Source organism: Colletotrichum costaricense (genome assembly GCF_030867565.1).
Source record: "Colletotrichum costaricense strain IMI 309622 chromosome Unknown Scaffold_21.1, whole genome shotgun sequence".
In the NCBI taxonomy this organism is placed as follows: domain Eukaryota; kingdom Fungi; phylum Ascomycota; class Sordariomycetes; order Glomerellales; family Glomerellaceae; genus Colletotrichum; species Colletotrichum costaricense.
Genome location: NW_026848250.1, coordinates 473,050 through 487,168, shown reverse-complemented (window position 1 = coordinate 487,168; position 14,119 = coordinate 473,050). Strand labels below are relative to the sequence as shown.

The 14,119-nt window shown below is 42.8% G+C and overlaps 5 protein-coding genes across 5 annotated transcripts; 3 read left to right on the top strand and 2 right to left on the bottom strand.

Moving 5' to 3' along the window:
- Window positions 1-4,383: 4,383 nt before the first annotated feature.
- Window positions 4,384-4,854, top strand: CCOS01_14674 (FAD binding domain-containing protein; the record flags this gene model as incomplete). The annotated part of the gene is made up of 1 exon (XM_060462817.1): window positions 4,384-4,854. A coding segment is annotated over one exon (471 nt), but the record flags the coding sequence as incomplete, so codon positions are not given.
- A 76-nt stretch (window positions 4,855-4,930) lies between these two features.
- Window positions 4,931-7,694, bottom strand: CCOS01_14673 (amidase; the record flags this gene model as incomplete). Its single annotated transcript, XM_060462816.1, has 5 exons — window positions 4,931-5,038; window positions 5,099-5,173; window positions 5,246-5,381; window positions 5,434-5,544; window positions 6,022-7,694. 5 exons carry the CDS (start codon window positions 7,692-7,694, stop codon window positions 4,931-4,933), a joined length of 2,103 nt encoding a protein of 700 aa, XP_060306647.1.
- A 932-nt stretch (window positions 7,695-8,626) lies between these two features.
- Window positions 8,627-10,115, top strand: CCOS01_14672 (zinc carboxypeptidase; the record flags this gene model as incomplete). Its single annotated transcript, XM_060462815.1, has 2 exons — window positions 8,627-8,727; window positions 8,777-10,115. The coding sequence occupies 2 exons, from the start codon at window positions 8,627-8,629 to the stop codon at window positions 10,113-10,115; spliced, it is 1,440 nt and encodes a 479-aa protein (XP_060306646.1).
- Window positions 10,116-10,476: 361 nt separating this feature from the next.
- Window positions 10,477-11,733, bottom strand: CCOS01_14671 (uncharacterized protein; the record flags this gene model as incomplete). The annotated part of the gene is made up of 2 exons (XM_060462814.1): window positions 10,477-10,905; window positions 11,002-11,733. The coding sequence occupies 2 exons, from the start codon at window positions 11,731-11,733 to the stop codon at window positions 10,477-10,479; spliced, it is 1,161 nt and encodes a 386-aa protein (XP_060306645.1).
- A 1,298-nt stretch (window positions 11,734-13,031) lies between these two features.
- CCOS01_14670 (short-chain dehydrogenase) lies at window positions 13,032-14,108 on the top strand (the record flags this gene model as incomplete). Its single annotated transcript, XM_060462813.1, has 3 exons — window positions 13,032-13,077; window positions 13,136-13,738; window positions 13,930-14,108. The coding sequence occupies 3 exons, from the start codon at window positions 13,032-13,034 to the stop codon at window positions 14,106-14,108; spliced, it is 828 nt and encodes a 275-aa protein (XP_060306644.1).
- Between the last annotated feature and the right edge of the window lie 11 nt (window positions 14,109-14,119).

The window sequence follows — 14,119 nt, the reverse complement described above, 5'->3', positions numbered from 1 at the left end:
ATTTACTACTTATACTAAAGCTCGTAAAGATTCTTTTTATCCTTATTATTTTTAATATTACCTAAAGCTACTCTCTATTTAAACTAAATAAATTTACTAAATAAATTTACTAAATAAATCTATTAAATAAACCTATTAATATATAAACTACTACCTAAATAGCTAGTTAAATAACTAGTTAAGAGGTTAGCTAGTTAAAATACTACTTTAATAAGAACCTCCTAGTATATAGTTAATAATTAATAGGCTAAAAATACTTATTAATAAGTTTACCCCTCTTAAGCTAAGTACCCTCAGCTAGCTTAACGCTATAGCTATCGTAACTAACGTAAGCACGCCTAAAAAGTAGTAAAGTACTTTTTAATAATACAAAATTTAGCTAAATAATATTATAAGTACTATAAATAGCCGGGCTAATATAAATACTAAGATCCGGTATATTAATGCCGGCCTAGCTATAATAGTTATAATAAACGAGCTAGAGGTATATAAAGTTAGGGTAATAAGCTAACGCCTTAAATAGCTCTTACGGGACCCCCTAGGTAATAATAATACTTATATAAAAAAATAGATTATACTAAACCTAGCTACCTACGTAGGCTAGTACTAAGAAGTCCTATACGTATTAAAATAAATAAAACTCGCTTTATAAGCGAGCGGTAAAAAGTTAAGAGTTAATAAAAAGGAGATAATAGTTAAGTTAGTTAACTATTATTTTAATTAGTAATTAAGTATAGAGCGCATTATACCTAGTTTTCCCCAATACGTAATATATAATACGGCCCCGGTAGATTACTCTATCAAAGGGAGATTTACTTTTATATATAATAAGGAATTAGCTAAATTAATAAAAACTAGTTTTACTATTTACTACTCTTAATATTTTATATTATTTATATAATTTAGTACGCTCTTTTTTAAAGTAATTACTTAACTAATATCTATCTTTTTTATAAATAAAGTATTATTTCTTTTATTACCCTATTTATAAGTTAAATCTTTACTTATTTAATAAATCTAGGCCTTTTTACTAATAATTACCGTACTTAGTTTCTTTTCTTTTTTTATTATACGTCCGATCGACCTAATATTACTAATAAAGGCTATTATATACTTAGAAGTAAGTTTAGTACGGTATTCTTACCTTAATATTAAAACTAGATCTTAGCCTTAAGTAGAGCGTCTCGTAATTTTTAGGTACCTAATATAAGGTTATTTTTACTTCTAATATATACTAAATTATAATATAAAAATATTTAACTTTCCGCTCGTTAGTCCCCTTATTTAACTAGGTTTTTGCTAGCTTATTAATTTAATTAATAAGCTTTTTAAAAATTTCTATTTATAATTTACCCTTTATTATCCTAGCTATAGATATAAAAAAAATTACTCATAGCTTAGATAAGAGCTCTAAATTCTTATTATAAGTCTCGAAGTAGCTTTGGATTATATTAATAATATTAAGAAAATCGTTCTAATTAAAATTACGTACTACTTCGTAATAATAATTAGAAGCTTTATTTACGAGTATAATATTAATTACTAAATAATATTAATATTCCCTAATCCTAACTTTTTTATAATAATTATAAAATATCGTTAGGGTTTTTTATAAAACCTTATACTTCCCCCTAAAATATAATTTCTTTTTTAAAAAGATCTTTTTAAAATTTATAAATTACCTCGTATTTATTACTATATTTTTAGTATTTATATACGATCTTTACGTTATTGCGTATTATTAATAACTTTGGGTCGTTTATTTCCTTTTTTATTAACTAATTAGTATTAAATTTCGTATTAGTAATAGTAACGAGTTATAAATTAAAATAAATAAAATTATTAATTATTATATATTTAGTATTATATTTTATTTCTATATATTTTTTTATAATAATAAATTACCGTTAGTAATTATAAAAAGGAAATCTAGGTCGTTTACCTTTTTTCTAAATTTATTAAAATAATTATACGCTCTATTAACTTATACTTAGTTCTATAATATAAATTCTTTTTTTATAATCGTCGTTACTAAGATTTTATATAGTTCTCGTAATTATAACTATATTGATAATACCCCTTACTTATAAAAGAATTTATTAACTACTTTTATAATTCCTAGGCTTATATTTATAAACTATTTATCTAGTTAGTAGCTAAGGTCGTTTACGATTTTATAAAATAGGGGTTACTTTTATAGCCCTTTTTTTTTATAAACCTTAGTTAAATAGATTAATATTACGTTAATTTACTTATTATTAAACTAATTTACGATCCTATATATTTACGTCCCCTAATAATCTAAGTTAATATTTACTTACTTATAAAGGATTAGGATTCTATTTAAAATTGGGTTTTTTCTTCTTCTTCTTTACCCTAACTTACTAAAGGTTATACTTTAACTTATACTTATATTAATAATTACTAACGTATTTAATCTTAATAAAAATATATCTAATCCGCGTACTAATTATAATAAATCCGTACTTTTACTACTTAACGAATTTATTAAAGTCTAGGTAATTCCTACTTTTTTTTACTATCTTATTATTACTCTTATTTTTACTATTTTTAATAATTACTATTACCCTTTTAAATTATTAGCTATTGTACTTACTAAGATCCTCTTTTTTACTTAGTATAAAAAAATAAGTTTTAGTAATTCCTTTTTTAATAATAATAATAAACGTTTATATTATTATAAAAAAACGTAATAATTAGTCTTAGGATTTTTACTAATTACTAATTTCTACTATTTTATATATTTCTAACTTCCTAAGCCTCGTACTCTTTATAATCTCTAAATTACTTCCTTTTTTAACCTACCTTTTTTAGAGTAATATTCTAAAAAAATAGTTAAAAATAGATACTAAGTAGCTCGTAAAAGAGCTAAATAGGCTATTAAGAACTAAATAAGTAGTTAAGTATAATTAGCAAAGTTAAGCCCTCCTTTTTATAAAATTATAAGTCTAAAAAACTTATTAAAAATACTACTCGCTACTCGTATTAAGTAGGGCTAATTACTTTAAAAATCTTTTTTTTAACTACTTCTTAGTACCCTATTTTATATTTTTTAAGTAGTCTTTTTTATAACTTAATTATTATTAAGTAATTATTATTTACTAATAATTCTTTTTATTACTTAGTTAATTTTTTAAAATTTAGTAATTTTGTATTAAGAACTAATATAAAAAAAAAGCTCCTTAGTAGCTTTCTAAAAAATTCTTTTTTTTCTCCCTTAAATCCTCGTTTTTTTAGCCTTTTTTTAAGCTAATAATAATTATAATAAGAAGTTATAGGACTATTTTAAAATAATTACTTTTTTCTTAAGTTAATTTCTAAGATTTATAATACTTTTAGCTCGATATTATTAAAATTTCTAAATCCTTTTTTTCCTTATTAAACCGTCCCCTATACTATATTTTTAAGTAATACTTAGAAAGTAGTTAAAAGAGCTATAAAGAGGTTATTTAGATCGTAAGTTTAAAATTATATTTATAAAACCCTCGTAATAATAAACTTTTTTATATACTATAAATCTCTTAGTTTTATAATTTCTTATAAAGTTATATTTATTACTAAATAAAAATATTTACGTTTAAAAATCTTTTTTTTTAATTACGTAATACTTTTTTATATTATATTATTAAGCTCGTTTAATATAATAATTAGTTAAGTAAGTAATTATTACGTAAGAATTTTTTTTATTAATTTAACTAATTAATTTCTAATTACGGGCCGGCTATAAGAAAGTTATTTAATAAAAAAGCTATTTAAAGTAATAATAAAAAACTAGTTACTTAAATAGTTTTATTAATTAACGTAGTTTAATATAATAAACGTCGACCTTTTATAAATAATAAAAGGCTACGATTATTTAATTCCGTATAGTATTTAAAAATTACCCCCTTTTTTATTTATTTTTATAAAGTTAATTAATACGAATCTCTTATTTTATATAGTATTAAGAGGTCGTCTTTTTTATATAGCGAGATACCTTATTAATTTATAATAATAAAATTTAATTATTAATTAGTATTAGTATTTTTATAATAAGGTAGTTAGTTCGAACTATAAGTTAATAAAGAGATTAATTAAACTATATAAATTTTTATATAAGTATAAAAAAGAGGTTCTAACCGTAGGTTAGGCTAGCTATGATAATCGTAAATAGGGCCCCTAATTAGCCCCTGCGTAGTTAGCCGTATACCGTAGTCGAATTGGACTTCTAATCCGACAGTAACACCCATCCTCCCGTCGTTAACAAATTCTACGACTCTAAGCCATCAGCTATTGAAGCAATAAACGTCTTCTATATAGATATTGCCGAGAACCTTCTCTTCCCCGCCAGCATCTTGCGAAGTTCTTTGTGGACCGCGTCCTTATTCTGGACGCCAACTTGCTGCAAGTGGCGTTCGAGATCTGGAACAAGGAAGCCAGCGCACCGGCTTTCATCTCCATCCAGCAGATCCAGATCCAGGCCATCAACAAATCCTAGCTCGAGTTGATGCGACGAAACGGCGGGAATCCTCGCCGACTCGGGGAACAGTCGCAGCCTCTTGGCTTTGTGAACCTACGGGCAAGGTGGGAGAACGCAAAAGACGACGATGCCATCTACAGAGCTCAGCAGCGCACAGAAGAGAGAATCACCAGGTGGCAGATGAGATAGGCCTTGCTTCGGGCTACAAGTATACGAACTACGCCAGCCAATTCCAGGACCCGTTTGCTGGTTATGGGCAGGCCAACAAGGAACGGTTGAGGTCAATTGCTGAGAAGCATGATCCAAGCGGCGTTTTCCAAGAACTCTCCCCTGGCGGCTTCAAGGTTACGAAAGGTGCCCCTCAGATCCTTTGAGTGGATTAGTAATAGGGTTGAAAGTCAAATTTGTCTATAATTCAAGTTGCGTGCTAGTTTTACTTTTTCTAATGATTTACAACTTGGACTTTGTGTCCTCCTCACGGCCCTTCAGGTTCGGGTGGGGAACTCTGACGGGCCGGGTAACGGCGTAGAAAGCAAGGCCTTCTGACTTGGTAGAGAACTAGACAGAGAGAATACATCATGAGCTTGGAAGTTATAAACATAGGGAATATAAGCTTACCTTGACCTTGGATCCGACGTGGAAGAAAGCAAAATCTCCAGGTACTAGATGGTGGGTGATCCCAGTAGCCTCATCCTGTTAAAACCACGCTAGTCAGCTCCCTATCTCATGTGCCCCATAGCTTTACACGGTTACGAAGTGACTTACCAAAATGTCAATTTGACCGTTGAGGACGTACTTAGTCTCCTCAAAGTTGTAGTGCGCGGGACGAGCGGGTCCTGCGACAATCTTGTAGAAACCCGAGGTGAAGTGAGCAGGTGAGTCCTTTGTGTTTGTTCGGATTCTAGCAAGTTCTCAGCATTTGTTTACCACTTCATACATAAAAGTTTTCTTACGAGTGGAAATCGGCAACAGTCGCGTTCTCGCCCTCCGGGAGGGGGATATACTCGTGGCCGGCGCCCTTGATAACAGTGAGGGGGACTAGGTTTCCAGACACTGATAAGACACTGGTCAGTTACATGCATTCTCGGGCACTCAAAGATCAGCAACCCAACTCACTTTTGGTGTTTCTTTAGGTTGCAAGTTGAATCAAGGAATTGTTTCGTTCACAATTCGATTAAAGCTCATTGATATAAGACATCTGTATCTAAGATCGGGTGCGCTGCCGACAGGGTCTCGGGGCTTTCTCGGAGTGCGGGGAACCGCTGTGATGCGATCGGAATCCGACCCGGAGGGCCTGCATTCAGGGCCGGTTAGATACCCGCCGCCGTAAATCGGTGCGCGGGGTTCCGGGAAAGTCCCGAAAGTCGATCAGTGATGTGATTGTGGCTTGCCTATTTGAAGACGCAATGGTGAGGAGATATGCTGTCATGGAGGGTATTGGATGCAGTACTGTAGTAGCTATTCTACATACATCAACCTAAGGACGTAACTTGGCGTCATCGTTGAGTGCGAAACTGTCTTGGCGAAAACTTTCATGTCACAATTCTTGTCTGCTTTCCACCTCGGCTCTGCGTCTAACTATGTCTTCTAGGTCGCTCTTGGGTTTTATATAGGGCTTGATGACCTCCCGGGCCTGGACCTTCTGCTCAAAGTCGTACGCGATGCTAATCAGTGTTTCCTCACTGAACGGAGCCCCCGCAAAACCAATGCCAAAGGGTAAGTTCGGTGCCACGGCATTGAGCGTTCCAGTCTTATCTTTGATAATTTCAGTATCGCCCGGATGTCTTCCAAACGGTACCGATATCACCGGTGTACCGGATATGGCAGCATTCATCACAGCAAACGCCGTCGGCAGTACTATCGCGTCCAGAGAATGGTTCTTGAGAGCTCCTGTGTATCCTTGAGGACCAGTCAGGTACAGAAGCCGGAGGTGCACATCCCAAAATTCCGGATCTGTGTTACGCAGACCTTCTGCTAGGTTGTTGTCCCATGAGAGTGTGTTCTTCTCAGGCCATTGCTCGCGAGAGCCATGCTGGGTCCAGTCCCGGAGCTCACGAAGCGTGGTGATGTTGTACGGGTTGGTCGCCAATTGCCCAAAGTACTTTTCTATGGCAACGGCGAAATCTGCGTGAAGGCTCTTGGTGAGGAGCGCGGAGATTTCGGTCATGTTGTATCCTGGCAAAACAATGTCGTCTATGATTTCCGCACCTGAAGACCGGAGAATGTCGACGGCCGAGTCGAATACCGTCACCGAGTAGTTGGAGAGAGGGGCTTCTTGAGGGTCGTGTAGCACATGTCGTGGAATTCCCAATCTCTTGCCCAGCAGCCCCCCCTTAACGCATGCCGCGGCGTAGTCTGGTGTCTTCGGGAAAGGAAATGTAGACGTGTAGTTATCGCTGGGATCCACCCCGACGATAGCTCCCAGGAGATGAGCAGCATCTTTCACGGTCCGAGCGATAGGTCCAACAACATCTTGGTGCTCCGAGATGGGCACAACGAGGTACCGTGAGGTGAGGCCAAGAGTGGGCTTGATGCCCACAACGTTGTTGACGTCACTGGGCAACAAAATCGAGCCGGCTGTCTCAGTCCCCAGGGACGCCCACGCGAGACCGACCGAAGACGCGACGCCGCTGCCCCCCGACGAACCCGATGGGTCTTGAAAGGGGTAATATGCGCCCAGGGTCTGACCGCCATACGTTGACCACCCATTGCTCGAATTGGAGCTCCGGCATTCGGCCCACTGCGACAGGTGTGCTTTGCCGAGCAATATCGCCCCCGCTTTCCGGAGCTTGGCGGCGACGGTGCTATCTTCGGAGACTTTAGCGCCGAGGAGGGCATAAGAGCCGGCCGTGTTGTTCATCTTGTCTGCCGTGGCAATATTGTCTTTGATCAGGACGGGGACGCCGTGTAAGGGGCCGAGAAGCGGTCCGCCCTGTCGGCGGACGAGGTCCAGAGTTTCGGCGATGGAGACGGCATCCGGATTGATCTCGGTGACGGCGTTGAGGGTTGGCGTGGTCTCTTTAATGCGCTCGATGTAAGCATTAACGAGGTCGACGCTGGTGAAAATTCCACTGCTCAGACCGCGATTGAGGTCGTCGAGTGTAGCATCGAGGAGCGACGGAAACGCGCTGGCTGGTTTCTGTCCACATGTTGTCCATCCCGAGGACTGCCAAATGAGACAGACGGTCGCCTTGAGGAGTGAGAACGACAGCATGATTGAAGCCTCAAGTTTTAGCCCGGTCTGGTTCCACAACGTGATATCAATGGCAAACAGTTGTCGTGGTCTATTCAGTATTATTCGATGTGCGCGGGGTTTCCTCAAGTAGCCGAGTCAATTGACTCAATGTTTGAAGCATTCATTATTGAGGCCAATCGACTGTTTGGAATATGGGAAGATGGCGCGAGTTTGCGATTCTTAGTCAGTCGTCTTACATGCATCGAACGTACGTCACAGCATAAGCAATCGCTAGGAGGGGAATCAAAAGATCTTTCGTTTCTGAGATTTGGAGGAAGCAAGAAATGCTGACAACCTCCATAGAGCCTTGCGGGCTGAGAAGTCGCAATAATCAACCCCAAGGAATAAGAATGTAGGAATTAAACCTGGTGTCGCGAATTCCGGCAGTCACCACCCCACATCGGGAGCGGGAACACAACGAGGAGGTCCACGCGATCGGTCCTCGCCGCTGTTCGCAGCCGTGGAGGAAGGTGACATTGTGGATTCGTGCTAGAAAAAGTTCCTTGAACGCGGTAATTCAGGCCATTTACCGCTTTACGTACGGGGCGCCGTTTGCTCTCATATGAATGATTCGAACCACCTACCAAGATCAGAAGAGCGCTATGCTTGTTGGGGCAGGTCGCATGAACGATCCTCAAGCGTGGCCGGGGGATTTAAGCTTATGATTGGTCACGATGATAGCTAATTTTGTGGGCATGGAGACATGGGGTAGATTTCCAGAGTGAGAACTGGTTTGTGAGTAGCCAGTTGCTTGAATGAGATGTTATGGCCGAGACAAAGCCAGCCGTTGTGGACATCATGGAAACGACTATGAAAGCAGGCCAAATCCCCCATCTTCTTAAGCATACTTGGCGACGGGCCGTTCCTCTTGCATCCTTCGCATCCTTCCGCTTCCCATCGTCTCGATCACCATGAAGTACTCTCTCATCGCGTCTCTGATTCTCCAGAGCACTGTTGTGCTCGGAGAGTTGCTTCCTGTGTACCTGCAGGGGCCCTCGCCCGAGAGCTTCAGGTAACACCTCATCATCAACTCATCCGGCCTAGACACTAACAGCGTATAGGGACATTGTTCGCAATGACACTCTTGACTTTGGCTGCAGAGCTGTTGCCAAGCCCAGCGAGGATGGAAGCCACTACAAGCTCCACGCCTGGCTCACCGAGGAGCAGATTGACTATCTCTCCAAGGAGTACGAGCTTGTGCCTGAAGTCTCTATCCACAGAAGAGACTTGAGCAAGAGAGCCAACGCGCCCATCGGGACCGGTGACCGCTTCAGTGCGGGAACCATCTCCCCCGTCGGTCTCGGAACCCAGGCTTCGGGCACCACCATCTCCAGCATCATGAATGTTGCTGAGATCAAGTCGGCCTGCGACGCCCTTGTCAAGAACTATGGCATCGGATCTCTCACTCTGCCGTACAAGACTTTCAACGGCGCCACCGAATACGCCTACTACGTCGGCGCTGGAACCGATAAGTCAAAGTACCACCTGTACTTCAGTGCTGCCGTTCACGCCCGTGAGCGCGGTGGACCCGACAACATCATTTACTGGATCTCCGATCTCCTTGCCGCCAACAAGTCCGGCAGTGGCCTGACCTACGGCAAGAAGTCCTACACCAACGCCCAGGTCAAGAGCGTCCTTGCCGCAGGCATCGTCTTCTTCCCCCTTGTGAACGCCGACGGTGTCGCCTACGACCAGTCTTCCGGCTCACTCTGGCGCAAGAACCGCAACACCAAGTCCGGCTCCAGCGGCAGCTCAATTGGTGTCGATATCAACCGCAACTTTGACTTCCTCTGGAACTTCAAGAAGTACTTCGACTCATCCGAGGCGCCCGCCTCCACCTCGCCTAGCTCCGAGGTCTTCTACGGCACCGCCGCCGAGTCCGAGCCCGAGACCAAGAACCTCGTCTCTGTCTACGACTCCTTCCCCAAGATCCGCTGGTTCATGGACATCCACTCCGCCGTCGGCGACCTCCTCTACAGCTGGGGTGACGACGACGACCAGACCACCACCTCCACCATGAACTTCCTCAACTCTGCCTACGACGGCAAGCGCGGCCCCGTCGGCGACTCCGCTTACAAGGAGTACATCCCCTCCACCGATCTCAGCAACATCAGAACCGTCGGAACGGCCATGGTCAACGCCATGAAGGCTGTCGGTGGCCGTGCGTACACCTCCATCCAGGCCGTCGGCTTGTACCCCACGTCTGGCGCCAGTGACGACTACTCCTTCTCCCGCTTCTGGGCTAAGCCTGGTGTCAACAAGGTCTACGGTTATACCCTGGAGTTTGGTCCCTCTGGTAACTTCTACCCGACCTCAGCCGAGTTCAACACCAACATTCTAGACACGAATGCTGGTTTCATGGACTATGCGCTGGCTGCCATTAGCGTTGGTCTGGAGTAAATAATGTGCTGGTTACCATGGAATTTCTTCGTGTACATATTTTCAACATCACATGTTGAGCACAGGAGATGCACGCACATACTGCATGAAAGGTGTTATTTATGATTATGATGCAAGTTCACGACTTACTAGTCATGACTAAACGCATGCAGCTTGCGTGCAACAAATTCTGGGTGATAATTATGTGATTGACAAAGTAGTTCAGCATTGTTTGTGCAGCAGATTCGTGAACCATCAAGATCGATATGGTTCCCACTTCTCTATAGTATGGGACCAGTCGTCGGCGAGAGCGACTAGACGTCTATGGTCTGCGGGCGGTCACCAGACCTATCTTGTCTACTCCCCACCTTACATGCAAGCTTTATGCCAAGGGGTTGAGAAGGTTGACCTCCTCCCACAGACCAACTCCGGTCATCTCAGGCCCGCCATTGATAGATCCTTTAGCGGGTCCTGTCCACCGTTCGTAAATAGGAACGTCCAGAACAGTCACTTCTCGGGTTACTGTAGCATTGAGAATGCCTTCCTTTCCAAGGTCCATCACAATGTTGAACGCAGAGGGGAACTTTCCGTCACCTACAGGTGGATACGGTCCGTCGACTGGGCGCACCTTGACAGCTCCCTCCTTGCAAGATGCTGTGATAATCTTCCCGTCTTTCGACGCATATGAACTAACAGTGTTGACCATTTCGTCATCGATGAAGTCAAACCAGACGATGGAATAGTTGCCAAGACGAGCATGACCCCAGTACCAATCGGTGAAGGTCCCCACGAATGGCTTGTCGCCCCAATTCTATGTTCATCAATTGTCAGTATTTGGAAGCAAGACTTTGATGCAGTGAACAATTGTATCAAATCAATAATTATTAAGTGAAATGCCTTCGCTTACCTTATCATGGTATCCGTATCCAATGTACTTGACATCTTCGCCACCCACTGTGATATCAACAACCGCGTCCGAATCAGGAACGGCGTTGGCCCAGCCAAAATTCTTCGCAATCTGGAGGTCTGCTTGAGGTTTCTTGGGGCCGCATGGGTAGTGAGGAGGCGCCTTGGAATCAAAGGTCACAATGCCATTGATGAGAGGAGTATTCATGGAGACCACATAAGTCTTCATGTCTGGAGTGCTACTCCACGTCATCCCGGCGTCGTTCCAGCTGCCAGATGAACCCCCTTCCTGCGCGGTGACAATGACAGCGCCGCTGGGTGCCTCTGTCGAATAAGAGAATTTTGTGCCATTTGCAAAGGTGCCTGTAATATCCGTGTTCGCAACAGTTGTTGGACTACCGCCCAGCAAGCCGGTATCAAAAGCAAGATTGAAGAGGATGATGATTGATGAGTTGTCAGTCGGCGAAACGACGTCGAAATACCACCAATCCCACACAGTCCTATTGAAATTCGACATTCTGGCACCGTCGAAACCAAAGTCGTTGGAAATGAAGGATGGAACGACACTGCCATTGAACGCCTCCGGAGGAACATACTGAACATGATTTGCCTGAGAGGGCTGCACATGAGCTGTTCTCGGGGGGGTGGTTGAATGCGCGAGGACAGGCAGAGTGGAACTGAAGGCGACGAAGTTCATCCAATCCATCCTTCCGATATGCTTTCGTCCAAACATGTTGGCCAAAGAGAGATGTCGAAGACTCAAGTTACGGGCACGGTAGTATGAGTAGAGGGGGTAAAATGAATCTGGAGCTTCTGAGTCTTACACGGGCTTCTTGGGTTCTTCTACTTCCATGTTCTTATACAACGAACCCCGCCCAATATTTGGATATGCGACTTGGAGTTATTGCACTCCATAGTCTACGGAGAGGACTACAACAACGACAAGGCTTTGCCGAGACCTGAGCCAGGTTTTTTCTGCCCTCATTCTACGGTATCCCAAGACAGTTGGCTCTCCATGAGTAGCCTCGTCTCTGTCGGAAGTCATCGCTCGTAATCATAACCAACTGCGATTGGCTCGGGTTGTTTAGGCTCTACTGCAACTATCAACAGATATTCAGCCACGATTGATGACGTTTACACAAGCCTGGTCAGCGCGAGAAGTTTAGATTTCTGCTCACTAAATGTTGAAAAATATGTGACCGCGCATTGTCGCCGCCATGTTTAGCGGAAGCGTATTCGTATAAAACCCGAGCGACCGGGTTCACATTCGTATTCGTTTACGATTGACATCCTCTTATTAACGTTCTTGGCAGTCATAGGAATCCATTGGACTTGTTCAAGCAGTTGCGACTCGCTGACAGCAAAGTGGGAAGGATCACACACGATTTGGCGGGGTATGTATGATAGGGGCTGGGGTGGTGGCGCAGCCACGCTCTACAGGGTCCAAAGCACTTTATGATTGTGCTTTGTGGCATAGCCTGCGAGCGTAGATCCATTGCCGTGCAGTGAGTGGATCGAATCGTATATGGAAATATTTTGATGAGGTACTGTTCTCGTTTTCATGGATTTAACAACGAAACTGAATAAGATTCAACGTGGTGAACAGGTCCCGCCCACAGGGTAAGTTACACGCAACTCAAGGTAAATGATTGAGCGCTTAAGCGGCGAAGCGGTCATGACTTGATCCCCCATTATGGAAGGATGACAGAAAGCAACTCTTCGGGGCTCTCCAAAGAGCTTTTGTGCTCTTGTAATGGTCTGTCGTCTACACTAATCTCACCTTTGGGAGCTACGGAGCTGTTGTCTGGTTACCTAGTATGCAGTCTAACACAGTGTGCATGGTCGGCGCCACCAATTGCGCTTTGAAATGGGGAAGTCCGGCGTGCGATCCTAGCGTGATGTGGGAGCTAAACCATACTTCAACCTCATTCTCAACAAATCCCCGATTCTGTGAATACACAAGCTAAGATATTATCGCCTTGGATAATAATTGAAGAAGCGGGTATCATCTAGCTGGTTATCATTCCACACATGGCGTCCGAACCCCAGCAACCTTCGGCCGGCCCGCCTCGCAAGGGTACCGACCCAAACTTCGTCCCATGTTTAAACCCTTTGCGGAGACTAATCGATCGCAGTTGACGTCTTCACTGGGGACGTCATCCACCACGACACCTATCCCGAGATCAACCCAAAAACGGCTTCCAACTGCACTGGAAAAGCAGTCATCATTACCGGCGCAAGCAAAGGGCTTGGGAAGGCATTAGCAATCGGCTACGCCGAGGCAGGCGCATCACTCATTGCCGTCGCCGCTCGCTCAAATGTCTCATCTACTGTCGCCTCCATCATCGAGGCCGCAAAGGCTGCTGGGAGGGAAGAGCCAACGGTATTGGCCCTCGAGATGGACGTGAGCAGCACGCCGAGCGTAAAGGCGGCCGCAGAGCGACTTACGGCCGAGTGGGGACGCTTGGATATCCTGGTCAACAACGCGGGCTACATGGCTCCCTTCAACTTGCTGCTTGATGCCGACGACGACGAGTACATGAAGGCATGGGATGTGAATTACTGGGGCACATATCGTGTCACGAAGGCGTTCTTGCCGCTGTTGCTCAAGGGCGGCGACAAGACGATTGTCAATATGTCTTCGGTGGCGGCTCACTTCATGGGTGCTGGAGGAGGAGCCTATCACATTTCCAAATTTGCGCTGATACGGTTCACCGAATTTGTCCAGGATGAGTATGGTGATCAGGTAACATCATTCACAAGCATGGATTTGAGATCATGAACTAAGCGTGTTTGAAAGGGCGTCTTAGCGTTTTCCATTCATCCTGGGGGGATTCCGACAGAGTTGTCTTCGAATTTGCCAGAAAGGTTGCAATGTGAGTAGGCCACACATTTAAGACGTGTTAACCTTGGGCTGACTGTGGGATAGTTCGAATGCGAGATACCCCAGAGCTTGCTGCCCATTCTATCCCGTACCTTACTAGTGTCAAGAGGGAATGGCTAGGAGGCAGGTGGATTAGCTGTATGTGGGATATGCCAACCCTCGTAACTATGGAGAAGAAGATAGTTGAAGGGAATCTCCTGAAGTTTGAGTGCAGTGGCTTGTAGAGAGACAAACT